The sequence below is a fragment of the Tripterygium wilfordii genome, chromosome 4 (assembly GCF_013401445.1).
Source record: "Tripterygium wilfordii isolate XIE 37 chromosome 4, ASM1340144v1, whole genome shotgun sequence".
NCBI classification, from domain to species: Eukaryota; Viridiplantae; Streptophyta; class Magnoliopsida; order Celastrales; family Celastraceae; genus Tripterygium; species Tripterygium wilfordii.
The window spans coordinates 15434750-15455744 of NC_052235.1; the positions used below are offsets into that span (position 1 = coordinate 15434750).

General features: G+C 36.4%; 4 protein-coding genes across 6 annotated transcripts; 1 reads left to right on the forward strand and 3 right to left on the reverse strand.

Annotated features, from left to right (window-relative positions):
• Nucleotides 1–233: 233 nt before the first annotated feature.
• On the reverse strand, nt 234–4607 carry LOC119996419 (receptor-like protein 15). Of its 3 annotated transcripts, none has more exons than XM_038843046.1 (6): nt 4240–4607; nt 3946–4104; nt 3526–3861; nt 3295–3441; nt 2612–3170; nt 234–2514 (listed from the first exon to the last, which is right to left on the reverse strand). In XM_038843046.1, exons 5-6 carry the CDS (start codon nt 2772–2774, stop codon nt 362–364), a joined length of 2316 nt encoding a protein of 771 aa, XP_038698974.1. In that variant the 5' UTR covers nt 2775–3170; nt 3295–3441; nt 3526–3861; nt 3946–4104; nt 4240–4607; the 3' UTR covers nt 234–361. The 3 variants fall into 3 exon arrangements, with proteins under 3 accessions (XP_038698974.1, XP_038698972.1, XP_038698973.1); XM_038843044.1 differs by having other exon boundaries at nt 3946–4160; XM_038843045.1 differs by lacking the exon at nt 3946–4104.
• LOC119997039 (receptor-like protein 14) lies at nt 2846–4555 on the reverse strand. Its single transcript, XM_038843811.1, has 7 exons — nt 4240–4555; nt 3946–4104; nt 3706–3861; nt 3526–3600; nt 3295–3441; nt 3096–3170; nt 2846–3012 (listed from the first exon to the last, which is right to left on the reverse strand). Exons 1-7 carry the CDS (start codon nt 4553–4555, stop codon nt 2846–2848), a joined length of 1095 nt encoding a protein of 364 aa, XP_038699739.1.
• A 5461-nt stretch (nt 4608–10068) lies between the features above and the next one.
• LOC119997292 (pyrophosphate-energized vacuolar membrane proton pump-like) lies at nt 10069–15083 on the reverse strand. Its single transcript, XM_038844201.1, has 8 exons — nt 14658–15083; nt 12766–13340; nt 12203–12582; nt 12018–12104; nt 11600–11930; nt 11018–11428; nt 10764–10823; nt 10069–10650 (listed from the first exon to the last, which is right to left on the reverse strand). The coding sequence occupies exons 1-8, from the start codon at nt 14899–14901 to the stop codon at nt 10444–10446; spliced, it is 2295 nt and encodes a 764-aa protein (XP_038700129.1). The 5' UTR covers nt 14902–15083; the 3' UTR covers nt 10069–10443.
• A 2660-nt stretch (nt 15084–17743) lies between these two features.
• LOC119996191 lies at nt 17744–20913 on the forward strand. The gene is made up of 4 exons (XM_038842733.1): nt 17744–18024; nt 19336–19379; nt 19595–19877; nt 20299–20913. Exons 1-4 carry the CDS (start codon nt 17952–17954, stop codon nt 20619–20621), a joined length of 723 nt encoding a protein of 240 aa, XP_038698661.1. The 5' UTR covers nt 17744–17951; the 3' UTR covers nt 20622–20913.
• The last annotated feature ends 82 nt before the right edge of the window (nt 20914–20995 follow it).

Below are 20995 nucleotides of genomic sequence, written 5' to 3' on the forward strand. Positions count from 1 at the left end.
TTTGCTTGCTATGAATATTTAAGAGAGATTGTGGAGAATTGACCAAGTCTAATGAGTGATGGAGTGTTCAAGAGAGTTCCAGTTCACAGGGTTGTGACAAACACATAGAAACTGAGAATTTCCATGGCGATGTTTAACAAGGCTGATATGGGAAAAGAGATTGGACCGGTGGAACAACAATCCAAGATTATATAGAAATGTGAAAAAATATGTTGTCATCAACCATGGATGCTTTCATTATTTGCATAATATGACCAAACTGAGTACTGAGATAACATCCATTACAAACTCAAATATGACAAAGTTACATACAAAAAACCACCAATCTAAGGTATAAGACCATATTCAGAACTTGTACCACTTATTGGAACTTATCCACCACAAAATAGTAACAAGTGTTGAAACATACTTCAATGTTGTAAAACCATGCATGTCGCCAATATGAGTTTATGTACAACACTAATGCTAAACTAAACAGTACCACAATGTAAGTCACCAAAAAAGTCACCCAGAAAAACGTCATGTTCATGAAACCGTCATCCTCGCTTTCTTCTTTGAAGGGATGTGTAGGTAGTGATGCAAAATGAGTCTCCTCGCAACTGTTGTTCAATGGAGATCCACAGAGAAGAGGATTTCCTTCATAACAACTATCATTGAATGTCCCAAATTGAGCTTTGAAATCCGGAAGCGGGCCTGATAAATTATTATGTGCTACACTAAACACTGCCAAAGTGTTTACCTCGATCAATTGAGAGGGAATTTGACCATTCAAGTTGTTATAGGAAAGATCCAAACTTTCTAATTGCTTTAGCTTTGAAAATGATGAAGGGATTAAACCACTCAAACTGTTATTAGATAAATTTAAGGCTCTGAGATTACTCAAATCTCCAAATTGAGAGGGAATTTCTCCAGAGAATCGGTTGCAAGAGAGATCGATTGCATATATGTGATCAAGAATATATCCTGTGTAATTAAGGGAGTTCCACTTTGATGTAAACTTGACCACTCCTTTATATATGGACGTCAAGAAAAGGTCGGCGTGGCCCCACTTTTCCAAATAGTTGCTGGCCGTAGCTCCCCATGGAGGTTGTAACAGATGGAATCCCATGGTAAAGGGGAAATGACTTAGGCAGGGAGGCAAGCTTCCAGAAAGGCTATTTGAAGAGAGATCGAATATGTGCAATTGACTCAAGTTGCATAAATGAATAGGAATATCACCTTGGAATTGATTTCCTCGCAAAATAAGAATCCCCAAGTTTGAGAGGTTTCCGATCCAGTTTGGTATTGTGCCACTGAAATTGTTTTCTCCAAGATCCAAAGTAACCAAATAGGTCATATTAACAAACGACTCTGTCATTGGCCCTCTCAATTTATTTCTTCTCAAAAAGAAATGCTGTAGATTTCTCAATTCACTGAAACAAGATGGTATAGACCCAGATAAATTATTTTCAGAAAGATCCAAGAATTGAAGGTAATAGGGCTTGCAGAATTCTGATGGAATAGGACCCTTGAATTGATTATCGGACAGCAAAACTGCCACCAAATTTGACATATTCCCCATCCATCTTGGAAGATTGCCTGATAGAGAATTATGACTCATATCCAATACTTCCAAACCATTTAATGTTGAGAGATCAGGTATCTCTCCAACAAAGTTGTTGCCATCCAATTGTAAAAATGAAAGCATAGACAGGTGAAAAATGGTAGGAATGCGCCCAGTCAAGTTGTTGTTTGAAAGCTTCAAGAGCCTCATCCAAGCCTTGGCAAATTGATGCTCTTCTAATTCACCAGAAAATTGATTGTTTGAGAGGTCCAAAAATGCTAAAAACTTTAGCTCACCCAAACTTGCAGGGAGGGTACCTTGAAAATAATTTTTCGATAGATTTAAGCTCCGTAGATTTGGAAAAATAAGAGATATATTTGACGGAATGTGACCTCTTAACTTGTTGTGGGATAAATCAATCACAGACATGTTTGGATTGGGATGTGATGGTAATTGAAAAGGGCCCACAAATGAGTTATCCACCAAGTAAATAATTTCTAATCTTGTGTTGTTCTCAAACAACCAATTGGGGAATGCTCCACCAAACGTTCCTCTAGATAGGTGAAGATATCTCAACTCGAATTGGTGGTATAGGAAGTTGAGAAAATTTGAGTTAGAATTTTTCATTATAAAATTTGACACACTCAATGCTTCTAGCTGGAATTTAGGTGTCCAAGATTGAAAAGCAGCTTCATCAATAAACTTGTTGCCATTATCAACCAGGAAAGCTTTTAGACTTGAGTGGTTTGCAAATAACTTGAGGGATACTTGAAAGTGATTATATTTAAGGCAGAGAAATTCAATAGACTTGAGGTTGGGTATGGGAGTGGAACCAATATTTCCTGTGAATTGGTTGTGAGAGATATCCAAAATACGAATAGATGACAGGTTTCCCAAACAAAGCGGTAGTGTCCCTTCAAGTTCATTGTCACTAAGATCAAGCTCCTCCAAGTTTTTTAAGTCACACCAGCCTGCAATTGAATCATCATTTGATAACCATCATGATTTGATAAATAAATTTCATTCTCGTTGTTGATAAATATATATAGTTGATGAGAGATTTTTTACCTCGATCGGGTAAGGTGCCTGTGAGGCCACAACTACTCACACGGAGAACTTTGAGAGAAGTGAAAGATGCAACATGATTTTGTAGAAAATCATTGTGGAGGCTAGAAGAGTCTAGAAACAATTCTTTCAGAGAACTCAAATTAAACAACTCTGCAATAGGCATGTTAATTCAATTACTAGACATCCACAAGCATTTCATAGAAAAGGCTACATCAGAAATCCTATCTATATTATTTACATTTTCATACCTTGAAATGGATTTGTTTCATTCAAAATATTTCCTTCGAGATAAATCGTCTTGAGAGTTGATAGTGCCCCTAATGATTTTAGCACAAGGCCTTTACCATTGGTTTGGAGATATGCAAGACCAAGCACCTTTAATTTGTTCAAGGTTATTTTGTCTGCAATTCAAAAATGAAATTTCCACAAATATAAAATGAATAGAAGATATAATCGAATTCAAGATCACATCCATATAAATCACCTTCAGGCCCCACAATCTCTTCAATGTTGTTGCCGCTTAGTTGTAGTTCCTCCAAGTTTCTCAAACCAGACAACTCTGAATGGGTTTTAAAAATAATAAAGCAATTGAATCAATATATATGGAATAAAAGGAGCTTTAATTTATTAAAAACAAATATGGATTCATAAATGCATGTCTTCCATAAGTTTTTTTAATTTACCTTTAAGGTGTATTGATCCTCTCAGTTGATTGTAAGATAAATTTAGAGACTTCAGATGTGGAAGTCCATTAAGAGAAGCAAAAACATGTGCACTTAAATTGTTACCCCTCAAATCAAGGAACTCCCAATCAAAAACCTCCAGATCACCTGCAAAAGTTTCATTTGTTCTAGAATTGGGTTGTAAATCAAAATGCATGTAATTAATCTCATTGTTAACGATCATGTTGATACCTTTGAAGGATCTGAAGCCTGTAATCTCATTGTAAGACATGTCCAAGTTCTCCAAGTTGACCAGATTTTTAAAATCTGCTCAAAAAAAGTAATTGATTCAAGTACTACATTCGGAGATAATAAGTCAAAAAGCCTCAACTAATTAATTGCTTATTCACAAATGAATACATACATTCATACCTTGCATATTAATTGTTCCACTTAGTTGGTTTCCCCAAAGATATAAATCTTTTAAAGAAGAAAGACCATGTAAGGATGACAAGATGCTGTTGTTGAATTTGTTCCAGCTCAAATCAAGATGTTCTAAATTGCTCAACCGCCATAGACTTTCAAAACCTGTCATATAATTTTTAAATACATTGAATTTGAATATTATAGTAGATATATTTTAAGCAACTCCATCAATATACTCTAGCATACCTCTGGTATCTAAGGTTGTTCCCATTTCATTTTCATATAGATAAAGAGTCTTAAGAGAAGAAAAACCACTTAGAGATGGTATAATGTTGTCAGAGAATTTATTCCCACCTAAGTGAAGGACCTCCAATTTCCTCAACCTCGACCACAATATTTCAAACCCTGCAAATAAGTCCAATAGTGGTCTAGATAACTTTATTTGGAACCCATACATACACCTACAGAGCAAGGTATATTAACTATTTTATAATAAAAATTATTATCTAATTCAATGAATGTGGAAAATAATTGTGGAACCTTGGTTCTCTGCACAACCAACTAACTGATTCCTTGTCAAGTCGAGACTTGTGAGTTGCTCAAAAGGAGAAAGATAAGAGGCGTTGAGATACCACAAATTCGTCTCTGTTGCTCCAGCATAAAGATGGAGCTTGGTTATTCTACCAGTAGTAGCACTACACTCCACCATTTTCCACTCACAACAGTTTGAACTAGTCTCCTCAACCTTCATGGGCCAGTCAAGATACTTGAAGAATGGTTTGAGTTGTAAGAGACTCTCCCTGTCTTGGTCCACACACCCATGACTCCATCCCAACCCATTTAGCAGAACCAACATAATTACCACCACTTTTGTCCAACATTTTATGTGTTCCATATTTGTGTATAGAATTGCTTCTACATGGTTCTATACATACATATATATATGCTTCTTTACCTGCTACAACTTGAAGGTTTTGGGCAAATCTTGACTTGGGGTCAACCAAAACATCAATTGAAAGTCTATTTTAGCCCAACCCCTAATTTCAAATTCATTTAATGTAGTGATGACAATGAAGTTACCAACAGTGACAATTATCATAATGTTTTAAATTCAAATTTTGAAAAGCAAATCAATTAGTTAATCATCATCGTAGTATACACGTCATGAATTTACTTGCCCTTGATAACAACTTGCACGGTTTGGGCACGTCTTGACTTAAGGTCAACCAAATGGGGATAAGTATGAGAATATATATTCAGATCCGAAAATAATCATAAGGTGCCAATAGTTGGTATTTCAACTACCCCAACTGCTGAGTTGGACGCACAAGATCCAAATGAATAAGTAGACTCTACATGTCCCTCACGATAATCATGAAATCATTTGCGTACAACTCAATAACTGGGATGCCAACCATTGAAATCTATATCATAACTGTTTTAGTTCCATTAAATATTGATTAATCAAAGGCAAAACCTCTCTATATTATAAAGAGAGTTTGGTTACTTTGCTTTGGGTGTAAATTATATTACTTTCCTTGTGAAAACAGCACAGTTACCAACTACCATCATCATCATTGTTGACATGAACCCCTTGGGAGGGAAAATTTTGCTGCCAATTATAGTCTTCTTTGTAAGTCTTAACCACCAGCCAGTTAAGTAATGGAAAAACCAATTAGTCCAATATCATCATAGTAATAATCACGCTATGCATTTACTTGCTCTTCCTATCATTTCAATTTTTAGACTTCGGTTAAATATTGATTTGGGAACAAATAAGTATCAATTAATCTATTATTATCATCGTAATAAGTACGTCATGCATTTACTTGATTTTGGTCGTCCTATAATTTTGCTTTTACTTAGTGTAATGGGTCTAAATCTCATTTATATTTCCCTAGACCTCTTGTATACAGACAAAAACTGAATAATTCATAAATCCTATAGGATTTAATGCGTGAAAAATTGTAAACAAGACAACTTCAGGGGGGAAAAACCCCTATTATATTATTTCAACTTTGATTAACAATCCTCACAAGTATTTCTCTGTGTCATTATTAATAAGAGAATTACAAACACTTTATCAAACATTTCATATGTTCCATATTTGTTTGTATTTGTATAGAATTGGTTTTACATGGATTTATATAAACAGATGTTAGAATATCAGGCTTCTTAAACAAGTCATGCATTTATATGGTCTTGGTCTTCTTATCCTTTACCAGCTAGTAAGTCGCATGCTTTGGGCACGTCTTAATTTCCTTGTTAAAAAAGAAAGTAATAGCGTGTTGAATACAATAATTGGACTCAAAATTCCACAGCCAACAAGTCCATTTTTATTAATTGAGTGAGGGTCCACAAAGAAAGGAATTGCTCTCTAAATAAGGTCCCAAATTGATTTTCCACAGGAACTCTACTTGATAAATTATTTTCTGCCACAAGAAAAACTGCCAAAGTGTACAACTCAGTCAACTGAGAGGGCATTTGCACCATTCAAATCGTCTTGTGATATATTGTGCCAGAAAAAAAAAAGGACACTATTGTTCGAGTTTGGGTTGGAAATTTCATCGTACAGTTTCTGAAGTCAGTGGAAATTTCACCAATGAATCGGTTGCAAGAGAGACCAATCTCATATATGCTATCGTACAATGGAAAAGGGATGACCAAGATCTGAAAAGGAGACATACTCGAACCAATATGTATAATTGTATCAAAAGCACAACTGGGAATATTGCCATGGAAATTTATTGGAAAAAGAAAATTAAGATGAATAGTTAGACTCGAGGAAAAAAGAAGAAAAGCACAACTGGGAATATTGCCATGCATTTACTTGGTATTGCTTTGTTAGAGTTTTTGTTACCTCCAGATCCAGAATGCCCAAACCAATGCAATTAATACAAGTTGAAGGTTACTGCTCTTTTACCTTCTTAAACCTGCCATTCATTTACTAGCAATTATCTACCGGCTAACAAATTACGTACAACTTATTTTGAGTCAATTCTCATATATATATTGGTCGATAGAATAAAAAAGTAATATAGCGTGTTGAATACAATGATTGGTCATAAAATCCACATCCCACAGAGGTCCTTTTTTTTTTCACTTGAAAGTCTAAATAAATATTAGGTTTGGGTAAGGCGAGGTCATGTAGGGACGGAGATAGATTTTCTTTGGGACTCCTTATTGCTTGTCTACTGAAATTGCCAAAAACTTTAGTGCTAAACCTAGAGATTTTCGAAATAGGAAAGAAGGTCGATTTACGCTTTAATTTAGTTGAATTATATCCAAAACCAATTATTTTATGGGTTTCCTTTTTTTCTTATTTTGTAAATTAAAGAATATTGTTGTGATTCCATCAAAGGAGATCAAGCAAAAACACAAAACAATTGCAACAACAAATTAATAAAGGATAGGAAAGAAGAACGACACCAAAATTTACCCCAACTCAATATATAATCATTTTCACTATAATCTTTGCAAGAGATTACAATATATATATTTCTCGACATGGCTCAACTTGAAGGTTTTGGACAAAATTGGGTCAACCAAAACATAAATTAAAAGTCTATTTTGGCCAACGCCTAATTTCAAATTCATTTAATGTATTGTTGAAAATGAAGTTACTGACACTGACAATTATCATAATGTTTTAAATTCAAATTTTGAAACAAAAATGAATTAGTCCATTATCATCAACATAATAACCACATCATGCATTTACATGCTCTTGATATTGGTCTCACTATCATCTATAACTTATAGGTTTTGGGCAATTCTTGACTTCAAACAAACAGATATCAATTAGCCCATTATCATCATCGTAGTAAACACTCCCTACATTCACTTGGTCTTCGACTTTTTCTTTCTATCATTTACAACTTCTAGATTTTGGGCAAGTCTTGATTTGAGAAGAAACAAGTATCAATTACTCCATCGTAGTAACCATGCCATGCATTTACATGGTGTTGGTCTTGGTATTCCTATCACTTATAACTTTTAGGCTTTAGACAAGCCTTGACTTGGGACAAATAAGTATCAGTTAGTCCATTATCATCATCATCGTAGTAAACACGTCATGCATTCACTTGGTCTTACTATCATTTATTACTTCTAGGCTTTGGGAAACTCTTGAATTGTGAACAAACAGGTATCAATTAGCTCACTATAATCATCATAGTAAACATGCCATGCATTCACTTAGTCTTGGTCCTTGTCTTCCTATCATTTACAACTTCTAGACTTTTGAAAAGTCTTGACTTGAGAGCTAACAAATATCAGTTAATCCATCGTAGTAAACACGCCATGCATTTACTTGGTTTTCGTCTTGGTGTTCCTATGACTTACAACTTTCAGACTTGGGCAAGCCTTGAGTTGGGACAAATAAGTATCAGTTAATTCATTATTATCATCATCGTAGTAAACACGTCATGCATATACTTGCTCTTTATCTTGGTCTTCTTATCATTTATAACTTCTAGGCTTTGGGTAATTCTTGAATTGGGAACAAACATGTATCAATTAGTCCATCGTAGTAACCACGTCATGCATTTACTTGGTCTTGGTCTTGGTGTTGCTATCACTCATAACTTTTAGGCTTTGGGCAAGCCCTGAGTTGGGACAAAAATGTATCAATTAGTCTATCGTAGTAACCACGCCATTTAGGCTTTGGGCAAGCCCTGAGTTGGGACAAACAAATATCAATTAGTCCATCGTAGTAACCACGCCATGCATCACTTAGTCTTGGTCTTTGCCTTCCTATCATTTTCAACTTCTAGACTTTCGAAAAGTCTTGACTTGAGAACAAGCAAGTATCAATTAATCCATCGTAGTAACCACGCCATGCATTTACTTGGTCTTGGTCTTGGTCTTGGTCTTGGTGTTCCTATCACTTACAACTTTTAGGTTTTGGGCAAGCCTTGAGTTGGGACACACAAGTATCAATTCGTCCATCGTAGTAACCACGTCATGTATTCACTTAGTCTTGGTCTTGGTATTTCTATCACTTACAACTTTCAAGCTTTGGGCAAGTCTTGAGTTGGGACAAATAAGTATCAATTAGTCAATTATCATTATTATCGTAATAAACACGCCATGCTTTTGCTTGGTCTTTATCTTGGTCTTACTATCATTTATAACTTCTAGGCCTTGGAAATTCTTGAATTGGGAACAAATAGTTGTCAATTAGTCCATTATCATCATCCTAGTAAACACGTCACGCATTCACTTAGTCTTGGTCTTTGTCTTCATATCATTTACAACTTCTATACATTGGGCAAATCTTGACTTGAGAATAAACTAATATCAATTAGTCCTTCTTAGTAACCACGCCATGCATTTTCTTGATCTCGATCTTGGTATTCATATCACCTACAACTTTCAGGCTTTGGGCAAGCCTTGAGCTGGGACAAATAAGTTTCAATTAGTCCATTATCATCATCATCGTAATAAACACGTCATGCATTCACTTAGTCTTGGTCTTTGTCTTCATATCATTTATACCTTCTAGACTTTGGACAAGTCTTGACTTGAGAACAAACAAGTATCAATTAGTCCATCCTAATCACCATGCCATGTCATGCATTTATTGTTCTTGGTGTTGGTGTTCCCATCACTTACAACTTTCAAGCTTTGGGCAAGCCTTGAGTTGGGACAAATAAGTATCAATTTGTCCATTATCATCATCATCGTAATAAACACGCCATTCATTTACTAGGTGTTTGTGCTCCTATCACTTACAACTTCTAAGCTTTGGACAAGTCTTGACTTGAGAACAAATAAACTTCAATTAGTCTGTTATCATCATCGTAATAAGCACTCCATACATTTACTTGGTCTTCCTATAATTTACAAACTCCATAGTTTGAACAAGTCTTAACTTGGGAACAAACATTTTCGCCCTCATTTGGTGTAATAGTTGGTTGTCGACTAGTGTACTGAGGCAGCAAATGGAGATACCTATGAGAATATTCAAGTCCATCAAATATAAGTTAATCAAAGCAAAAACTCACTAAATTATCTACTCTTGGCCACGGACCCACACGTATTTGTTTTTCATCAACCATCATCGTTGGTTCTTAAGTCTAGAAAAAACATCTTTATGTTATCAAGAGTTGGGCATTTGTTTATAAAACGCTCGATTGGCAGCCAATCAAATATGAGATATTAGTCTTGACATCATCACCATTGGTATCCTTTCATACTTGATATGCACCCACATCTGCAACAACGGAATCACGTACCCGCCCAAATATTAGAGAGCAAACAATAGCAGTTGTAAAAACTGTGGATGGAAATCACCATAATAATGCTTGTTTAACTCCCCTATGAAATTCAATCAAAAGAACCTATCCGCCAACAAGAAATGATAGGTGACCATCCAAAAAAACCTTGCAAGTTGTTCAATATAATCTTGGTAAAAAACAGAAACAATCAATCTTGGCCAATTAGGTAAGAACCCAGAGATAACAGCAGAACAAAAAGAGAAGGAATGTAAGGGATTCAGAAATTAATTGCTCTACCAATACCCAGAAAAACAGGGATAACAATGAGTTACTAACTCTTCCTAACACTGATCATTATCGTCCTCGTCCTCGTGGCCAACCCCTTGGGAGGGAAAATTTGCTGCCAATTAAGAGTCAACCATGCACTACAAACTACATAATAATTTTTAGCATGTGGAGGGAAGAACAAAGATCCAGCAGAGAGTGACCAGTAGACTGTCTATCCCACATTTGATTCAATGGTTTATAATAACTTGAAGAGGAGGCCACCATGCGTAGCGAAAAATGGTGCAAACACAAGTGATTCAACCGCCATTAGCTTGATGAGGATGTTGAGTGAAGGTCCAGATGTGTCCTTCAAAGGGTCTCCAACGGTGTCTCCAATAACAGCTGCCTTGTGTGGATCTGATCCTTTGGGACCGAGGGTTCGCGCATGCTCAGAAGCACCAGCCTAGATCACATTAAAGAATCCAGACTTAAGCCATAGTCTAAACTCTAAACAATAATTTTTGAAGATGCAAATTATGAATAGAATGTTGATATATAGTCCAATAAAATGCATACCTCAATGTACTTCTTGGCATTGTCCCAAGCACCGCCAGTGTTGGAAGCAGAGATGGCAATCTACAATGAAGTCCAACGAAAAACATGAGTTCAGACCCTAATAAATTTAAAGAATATATATATGTGTGTTATAAATTCCTCGACTATAATATCGCCATAGCACTATAGAAGCACGAAGTGCCCACTACTCTAAAGTTAAATGACATTCGGGTGGTGTGTTATTAAACGGACTTGATTAACAGTATCATCATTACCTGTACACCAGACACGAGAGATCCAGCAAGAACACCAGCCAGAGTTTCTACACCGAAAAGGATCCCAACAATGAGTGGGGTGAGCATAACAAGGGCACCAGGTGGGATCATCTCCTTGATAGAAGCATCAGTGGAGATCTTAACACAGGTAGCATAGTCGGGCTTCGCAGTTCCCTCCATAAGACCAGGGATGGTGTTGAATTGCCTACGGACTTCCTCAACCATCTTCAGAGCTGCACTTCCCACACTCTTCATTGTCATGGCAGAGAACCAGTAAGGAAGCATAGCACCGACAATCAAACCAATAAAAACCTTTGGAGAGAGCACATCAACTGTCGTGATAGATGCACGGCTCACAAAGGCACCAAACAGAGCCAAGGACACCAGAGCAGCAGAACCAATAGCAAAACCCTAGAAAAGATGTCAAAACAAATTATTAGAGAAGCTAAGGTCAGTAAAAGTCACATGTAGGCATGACAATTTCTGGTAAACTATTTATATATTTTGTAAAGTACTTAAATAAACATGATGTATCTTAGGCTAAGGCAAAAAGATGGAAACCAAACAAGCAAATAAACCAACCTTTCCAATAGCAGCAGTTGTGTTTCCAGCGGCATCAAGGGCATCGGTTCTCTCCCGGATTCTATGACTCATGCCTGCCATCTCAGCAATGCCTCCAGCATTATCACTGATGGGACCATATGCATCAATAGCCAACCCAGTGGCAATGGTGCTCAGCATTCCAAGGGCAGCAACCGAAACACCATACATGGCAGCAAAGCTAACACTAACAAATATGCTAACTGCAATAGCAAATATAGGAATAATGACAGATTTGTATCCCAATGCTAGCCCAAATATGACATTAGTAGCCGCTCCAGTTCGGCAGGAATCAGCAACATCTTGCACAGGACTGCAAATCAATATTAATAGTCAAACAACAATGATTAGAGGGGAAAAAAGAAACCAAGGAAACAAGTGAGCTATGGGAACCAGTTACCTGTATGCATTGCTTGTATAATACTCAGTAACAAATCCAATAATGAGTCCAGCCCAAAGACCAACAGCGACACATAAGAAGAGTTGCCTGCCAACAAAATTTAACAATTCCACCCCAACTCAGAAAAGTTTGAAACAAGTTTAATTACAATGTGTTCTTCAACCAAGAAGCAACATAAAGTTTACCAGTTCTTCACTACTTTTTGGGTTCCAAAGTTGAAGATGGTGAATGAAGATGGAACAGATATCCATGTAACAATTCCAACTGCAACAGTCATCAGAACTGTTGAAATAATGAGCTGGTTTTTCAATGCTGGTTCAATCTCATTAACAGCTTTGACCTCGAAGAAATCCGTTGCAAACAAGGTTGTTATCAAACAAACAACAATACCAACTGAGCTGATGATTAGAGGATACAACATTGCAGTCAAATCATGATTAATCCCAAATGAGGAGATGGAAGCAACGACTAGGGCAGCGCATGATGACTCGGCATAAGAGCCAAAGAGATCAGAACCCATCCCAGCTATATCCCCAACATTATCACCAACATTGTCTGCAATCACCTGGAATCAAGGAACAAGAAAAAATATTATCAGTCAGAGATTTATTTTGATTTTATTGGAATAGAAAACTACAAAGAGTCTAAACTAATGGCCAGAGCAACAAAGCTTCAAATAATTAAGCCAGAGATCAAGAAGAGACGGGTTCTATCTCTTGAGAGTCAAGAGAGGAAGATATTTCCTTACAGCTGGATTTCTTGGGTCATCCTCAGGAATGTTCCTTTCAACCTTGCCTACAAGATCAGCACCAACATCAGCAGCTTTTGTGTAGATACCTCCACCGACCCTGCCGAAGAGAGCCATGGAGGAACCCCCAAGACCATAACCAGTTATAGCCTCAAAAAGGCCTTCCCAGTCATCACCATAGTACAGCTTGAAGAGGTTAATGATAATGTAAAGTACCAAAAGTCCACTTGCTGCAAGGAGAAAACCCATGACAGCGCCAGACCTAAACGCAACAATAAAGGCCTTCCCAACCCCTTTTCTTGCCTCCAAGGTGGTTCTAGCATTTGCATATGTGGCAATTTTCATCCCTAGGAAGCCAGAAACCACTGAAGTGAAAGCTCCAAGCAGGAACGATACCGTGCTGAAGGCAGCAGTGGCAAGAGCTGGCTTGCACATTGATTGTGGGTCATATGTGCAAGGCTGGCTCTTTGTGCTGAACCCATTAACTGAGCCAAGGAAAACGAAAATCAAGATTGCAAAAGCAACCATGAAAATCCCGACATACTGATATTCCGTAAAAAGGAACGAGGTTGCCCCTGTAAAATTTACACACCCAAATTAATGAAACCAGCAACAAAGTGGACAAAAGAAAATAATGGCACATACGAAAGTGATAACAACATTCAGAAAAGGACAATACCGAGGATAGGTTGTAACAACTATAATTACTATTACCAAAACAACAGGACAACAAGGACCAATGCATGTCTGTTCTACATCTTACATCATACACAAATTATATATGGCCCGTATTTGATCACATCCTAAACTAGTTCTAATAATGTTATAATATTGCTAGATAGAACTTCTAGCAAAACAAAACAGCGAAACATTTTCAAAGAGCTCTAACAATGCATAATATTCCATATAAAAATATTCAACCTAAACAATTCTCGGTCAAAAACCATATTGATGACGGTTACGATAACAGACCCAGAGTTCCAGACACAATTGCCTTATGTCTCATATTTAATGACTTCAAACAATTGGAACTTGAAATTCAGACCAACAGCAAGTAAGTCCTACAAAGCTTTGTATAATTTTAAATATCAAATAAGGGGGAATATTCGTTAAATAATGTAATGCTAAAGCATCTTATTTTTTCAGCCAACAATACTTCTAGAATAAATCATTTGAGAGTAAGAATATTCCTGATACTGTAAAGCGTAAGCTTGTGCGACCCAAGGGAATATCAAGTGAGCAATTTCACATGACCTGAAAATAGTATATATTGCCTAAGGAGAAATCTATTTATCCTCAGACCTGAACATTAAGATTATATAACAAATTGACCAAAGTTTCAATCTTTCCTCTGTCCACGCAAAAAACTTATAAAGTTAAAAAATTATTCAACAAGAAACAGAGCTATGGCATAGATCTCAATAATATTGCCAACATGTAAACAAGCATGTCATGATAACAATATAAATCCACGGCGAGGACAAAACATTGTGATTTAATATTAGTGGGCCCGATTCCTGAATTAGCCACAAGCTTCCATCAGAAGTAAAAATAATGAAAAACCAGCTGCACACACGCTCAAATAAGTTTCAGGTTCAAAATCCACTTAAAACTTCGAAGAAACTAAGATTCAAATTGAAAAAACAACCTTTAGTTCTCACTTGCAAAACCCCAATCAGATTTCCATGCTCAGAATACAAAAACCTCTTCAACTATCGATTACAATTCACAACAAAATACTAGAAAAACGCACTCACACATTCACCTTAATATCCATAAAGACCGCGCCTTTATCAATCAAAACACAGACAATTCAGCAAACATCTAGCAGAAGCAGCTATTTAATCTACACAAAACCCAAACAGGCTATATAACCACACGCATATTCTTACCTTCAGAGATTGCAGTCTGGATTTCAGCGCATTTGAGTACGACGTTATGGTCATTGAGTCCTTCTTCCTCCTCGATTAAGCAATCAGAGTACCCATTCTTCCCTCTACCATTCGAGCCTCTTCCCGGTGAGAGCTTAACGCGAGAGACAATAACCCACTGAACTAACGCGAAGGCTATGCCTATAACGGCACACACCGGAATCAAGATCTCGGAAGCAAGATCTGGCATGATCCCCGAACCCATAACTTAAAACACAAGAACCAAATCAACGAAAGTGTGGGAGAGATGGTTATGGAGGCGAAGGAAGTAAGCTGACGATGTGGAGCAGTTTATATACAAATGAGGAGGTGGGCGTGTGGTATTGGAGATGATAAGAGGGAGTGTATCAGTGCCAGATCTGTGTGTTGGTTTGGTTGATTGGAATATGTCCAATGATGCTTTCTTTTATTACATATTTACATAAGAAAAAATTATACAGTAACAGTAAATACACCAATTTATAATTCACCAAAAATATTTTTCATATTTATCGACGAAGTGGTCACTCGATTGACAATCAATGAATTAAACATGTTTACCCAATATTCGATTCCAATGAAAAACATATTTCTCATTAATACTTCAAAAAAAATTCATATTTTTATCTTTTATTTTGGATAATTGGGAATTTGTCATTTCAATTTATCCTTTGAGTTGGATAATTGTTAAGACAATCTTAATTAGAGTGTATAAAAACCTTTTTTATGTTTTTTATACTTTTAGGATTAGGGTTATGGCCATATATGAACTTAATTTACATTTTTTTTCACTTTTAACAAATGATACATAAATGGGTCTTAATATTTGTATTATAACATTTTTCTATATAGACACTCTCAGGGAGATGTAAAATTTGTCATGCTCTTTTACTAAGATTTAATTCTCTCTGAAGACGTGAGCTCACACATAAATTTTTCATGGATTTATTTAAGGCAGAATCGGGATTATAAGGTTCCCCAATAGGGGGGGCAAACCCCGTTCATACTTTAAACTTGCGTGTTTGCAAGTTATTTGTGTTGGTATGATGGATCTACTGAGTGCAAATCAGGAGGATAATAATTGGGAAAAAAAACTTGTATTGTGGTAGCAAAAAACATTAGACATGTCCATTTGATGACTTTGGGTATAACAAACAAATGGCATAATTTATATAAATTTCTCATTGACAATTTTTTTGTATAAGCAAATTGCATCATTTTTTTTTTTTGTGCTTTATGTGGTGATGACACTTAACAATGTAAAGATAAGCACATAGTTGTTACTTTGTTTATATTGACTGTAAATATAAAATGGAAAAAAATAGTAAATAAAGGTAATTGTTTAAATGTGGAATATGCTTTGTTTTTCTATAATAATTAAAGATAGTTTTCCTTAATGTGGTAATAGCATAACTACCCACAAAGAAAACAATTTAATATTTTCTAATTATATTAACCAGGGAAAATCACCCAAAATTTGGAAATATTTATAGCAGGAGACAATTTTTTTCTCAGCCAAGGAAATTTCAGGCAGAAAAGAAAAGAAGGTAAAAAACGACGTCGTTGTCACTAACAACCTTAGGGATCTTGTCAACAAACAAAAACACAAGGTTAGGCTCTCTTTTTCCTAAACATGAGAATTCCAAAACTCTTTTATTTATTTATTTTAAATTTTGGTTTCTATTTTCTAAAAATAATTTGATTAGAGAGAGAGCATATTAGACGCCATTTCTCTTTATTTATTTATTTTTTTTACTTTTTAAAATGATTTTTGATTGATGGAATTTCACTTTCAATTGGATACATGATAATTGATATTCACATAAATAATATATTCCATAGGAAGATCAAGACCGTCCACCAAGATTCTACAATAGCCAATCATCCGACAGCACAACAAAATGGACCCACAAGTGGAATCTAATACCCTTCTATGGAACCACAGGATTGGACACAATTTGTTCCTATTGAGTATGGTTAGGGTTGAAAATTGGGTTATAAACCAAAATATATATTTGTATTTATTTTCCTTAACTACCCAATATAATTTAGTTCCTAGGGCGCTATTGGGTTAGATTAGGGCAATAACTATGTTTTTAAGAGCCATAAACTCAATTTTAGTTATTTGATGTTGAATTTTTTAGTGTGATGCAATTGAAATGTATTTGAGAGATTATTAGGAATTTTTGTGTCACGCAAAAAACATAACGATTTTATGGATTCAAATCCTGAGATCTTAGAGTTGAAAAATTGTGTTGCCATTACAGCATGATCCTCATAACGATTTTAGTTCCTAGGGTGCTATTGGTGGTTGGACTAATTTGAATCTGCTGAAGTCTCTTTGAATATGTTGAGGTGACTTGTTTAATAGAAAACGTGAGTCATAGATAGTCACGATTTTGTTCTTTGGAGACCTCTCTGATGCTCAAGCTAGTTCATGATGTTTACAGTAAGGAAGTACTTGGTGCTTGAAACTCTCTCTCAAATTTAGCAATTAGGAGTGGAGGGCTAAAAATTCATAGCTCAAGATCGTTTATCTGGATCTTAGTCCTCTTTTATATGAGTTGGAGAGTTCTAATTTTGATAAGATTAGATTTTATTCCTTTTGTGAATTTTTTTTTGAGAAAATAGAATATTCATTTAATAATAGAAGAACTGCAACAATCCCTCCTAACAAGGGAAATAACATCGTGTAGACAATCCATTAGCCACATATAACACCCGCTAACACGCTGAATCATTCATGCAAGAGAATAGGCCACAACATTGTTAGTGTGAAGGACATATTGACATCCAATAACACCAAGTCTTCCTATAATGGATTTGGCTTCCTTGACAAAATTTCCCATTCTATATCTAAATAGTCATCAGAATATCAGATTCCTTCTGTGAATTTTAAATGAAATCAATAATGAAAAAAAAAATTTATTTGATTTGAAATTGTATTATAGAGCTTATCATAGTCGGGCTTGGTCCGGGCCCATAAAAAAATCGGGCCAGAACTCAGCCCAAATCCATACAGGAGTAAAAAACGCTCGTGTCCTTTGCCTTCTCTTTCGCACGTTTTTTCTTCTCCTTCATCAATGACATCCAAAACTCCTCTCTCTTTCGTTCACTCACTCTCTCTCTATCTCGCAAAGCCACAGACATAGTCCCTCTCTCTCTCTCTATAAGCCCAAAACTAAAATCCTAGAATTGGAATCGGCCACTTCTTGGATTCTTAGCCGTTGAAAAGCCACATAAAGCGTCCCGTAAAGATAATAATTTTACTTAATTATGGGGAAGAGAAAGCGAAGTAATGATCGGACCAACCACAACCTGACCTTCCGCGAACCTCCTTCTGCTTCTGGTACATTTTTTAAAATTTTAATCTTTTGAGCTTCCATTCTTGATTCTGTTCGGATTTCTCTGGCAATTTGAGAAATTGAAAGATCATTGTTTGAAATGGATAAAGAGGGGAATTGAGGGTTCTTGGATTATTAGGTTAGGGGGAGAATGACTGAGAAAAAAATTTACTTGGATACTTGGGTTTGATCCATTTCTTTTGTTTGCTTCAGGGTTTGGTTAATTGAGGTTTGTCTTTTCTCTTTTCAATTTTCAATCTTTCTTTCCTCTGGATTATGGAATTTTTAGGGTTTTACAGTCTTTGATTGCAATTACAATCTTGGGTTGTCTCTGCTTATGGGCCTTCGTTTATGTCTCTCTGTGTGTAATACCCGTGCCTTGATTGAACTTGATCGAGATGGATATTGTTCATCGATAATGGGTGCATAACAGCTTGATATATCTCAGAAGGGAAACTCTTATTGTCAAATGAAATGGCTGTGTTAATTTTTGTAGTGAGCGGGATGTGTATATGGTGCCATTTTTCTTTAAAACTGATTGGAGCGGTGACTGGTCATATTTATGAGATCAACATAACTGGGCTTATAAGATGTAATTCTCCTTCTCACATAAGAAGTATGGAGCTGGGACTTTTGGAAAACCATGGTTGCTCCATTGAAACTTGGCATTAACCAGGGAACAGATTTTTGTACTAGAAAAACCTTCTAGATCTGATCCTCTCCTGTGGTTGGAGCTTTTAGCACTGAGACACACTCTTATTTTGGATAATGTGGTGAGGGCTGAGGAGCTGGCTTCAGTCTCCACTTGTTTTAAATATATTAGGAGTATTTAGGGCTCACCTGTTCTAAGTGCTTGAAAATTTTAACTTCCTCTGGTAATAATTCTCATTTGTTCCCTATGCATACATGTTGGTTAGTTAAGGTGGTTTTATGTGCCGGAGCTGGTCTTTTTCTATTTGAATGTGCTTGTTAAAATGCAAGTGAGGTTTAGAATAATAATCTTTTGGCTGTGCATGAGTGTCAATAATGTGGTTTTAGGCTGTGCGGATTGTCAATAAGGATCTTTTGGCTGTGTCTTGGTGGGTCTTGTCATAATTGATAGAAAAATGTTTAGGATATTGATATGAGGAATCTGAGCTTCTTTGTGATTATATCCAGTTAAAAAGGAAACTAGCTTTCGTTACCATCTCTCTCTCTCTCACGTGCTCGCGCGGACACACATGCACCCTTGTATGTGTAATGTGTCAGTGTGTGCACTGCTGATTTAAGTCATTGAAATGTGAATAATAATTATGATTTGTTTTAACATTTTGCAGACAACATGCCTTGCTCTTCTGGAACTCATTTTTTATACAAGGAGGTTAGATATTCTTTTCCTTCTGAAGTAGTTCATCTTCGGTTTTTCGCACTTTTGTATAATAAGCCAAACATCCCTCTGGTTGATGCGGAGGCTAAATCCTAGACAAGATTTACATCTCTATGAATGGAATTGCTTGAACTCTGGATCTTATAATTTTATTCTTCTCCTTGGCAATGTGCGGACTATAATTGTTGATGTTATCTTTGTCGCTGCAGAAACCTGCACATTTAGTCCAGTCTAGTGGGCTGATGCTGCCTTCACGTGGCTCAGATATTGCAGATGCTTCTGCAAAGCCACTGAACATTCATTCGTCTGTATCAAATCATCATCACAATCTTGGTCGTTCAATATTCCTGAAACGTTCACGTCACCACTATGGCCATCAATACTCTAGGCGTAACACATCAACATCACATGTCAAGGTTTCCCCTTTTCGGGATGAGAGGCTTTCCTTCAAGTTCATTAATCAATGCAACCCTGAGTCAAGCTGCCATACAGGTGACAACATAGATTGTTTCTTTTATTATTAATGGCCTAGTCTGTAAAGTTTCTTATATGGAAGGTCAGACAATGAATTATGTTTTATGATATGTGACATCATCAAAGCCTTTTCCCAAATAGTTCAGAAAAAAATCAATTTGAATTGACTGTGTGGTTATGTGGATTATCTTTTGCCAATGATGTATATGACAATTTGACGCTCAATGAAATTGTAAATGCGTAATATGGACATATCGAGTTCTGCATGATGCATACATATGTGTGATAATTTCCAAGAAATTGATCCTTGTGAAAGCAAATTAAGATATAAGGAGGGACTTGACATTTCTATATTTGTTCTCTTTTTTTCTTCTTCGCTTTGGGGTGCTTGCTTTTCTCTCATATTCCGTTATATTGTTTTGTTATCTCTATATTCCAGACAAGAGGGATAAAGCATTTAGCAGTCAAGAGAGAATTAGGTCCAGCTCCTTGGTAATGGATTCCATCTCATCAGATATCGTGAAGATGGTATGCGGGATCTGTCAGAAGCTGCTGAGAAGAAAACCCTATTTTCTCGGGGATGGAATGTCTTCTGGCGAAAACTCTGTTGTGGCAGTTTTAATCTGTGGCCATGTTTTTCATGCCGACTGTTTGGAGGCAAGAACGGGCCTTGAGGATAGACGTGACCCCGCCTGCCCATTGTGCTTGGGCTTAGAACTCACGGAGGTTGATGCGCCAAGTGGTCAGGAACTACCTGTATAGAAATGGCCCCAACTGCTCAGGAAGTGCATGTATAGATGGTGACTTTACATATCATGCTAATAAAATCTAGAACAGACGGGACATACTTAGATGGATATCTAGGTTGTTTGTTACTTTGTTTAGATTTGAGCATATGTTAATGCAGCTTATAAATTTGACTCAGCCTCCTACTGAGACTCCGGCTGCCGTTTTGAATGCCGAGGAGTTGGAAACTTGATGTATTCAGCTTATATATTTTTTGCTAGTCATATTGTAGAAAGCACTATGCATATGAAAGTGACTATTATGCTGATTCCTTTGTGTTATGCTCTGATTTGCATCCATAGCGGGACTGATCGATGCAATAGCTCATACCTGCAGAGGGCTAGCTAGTT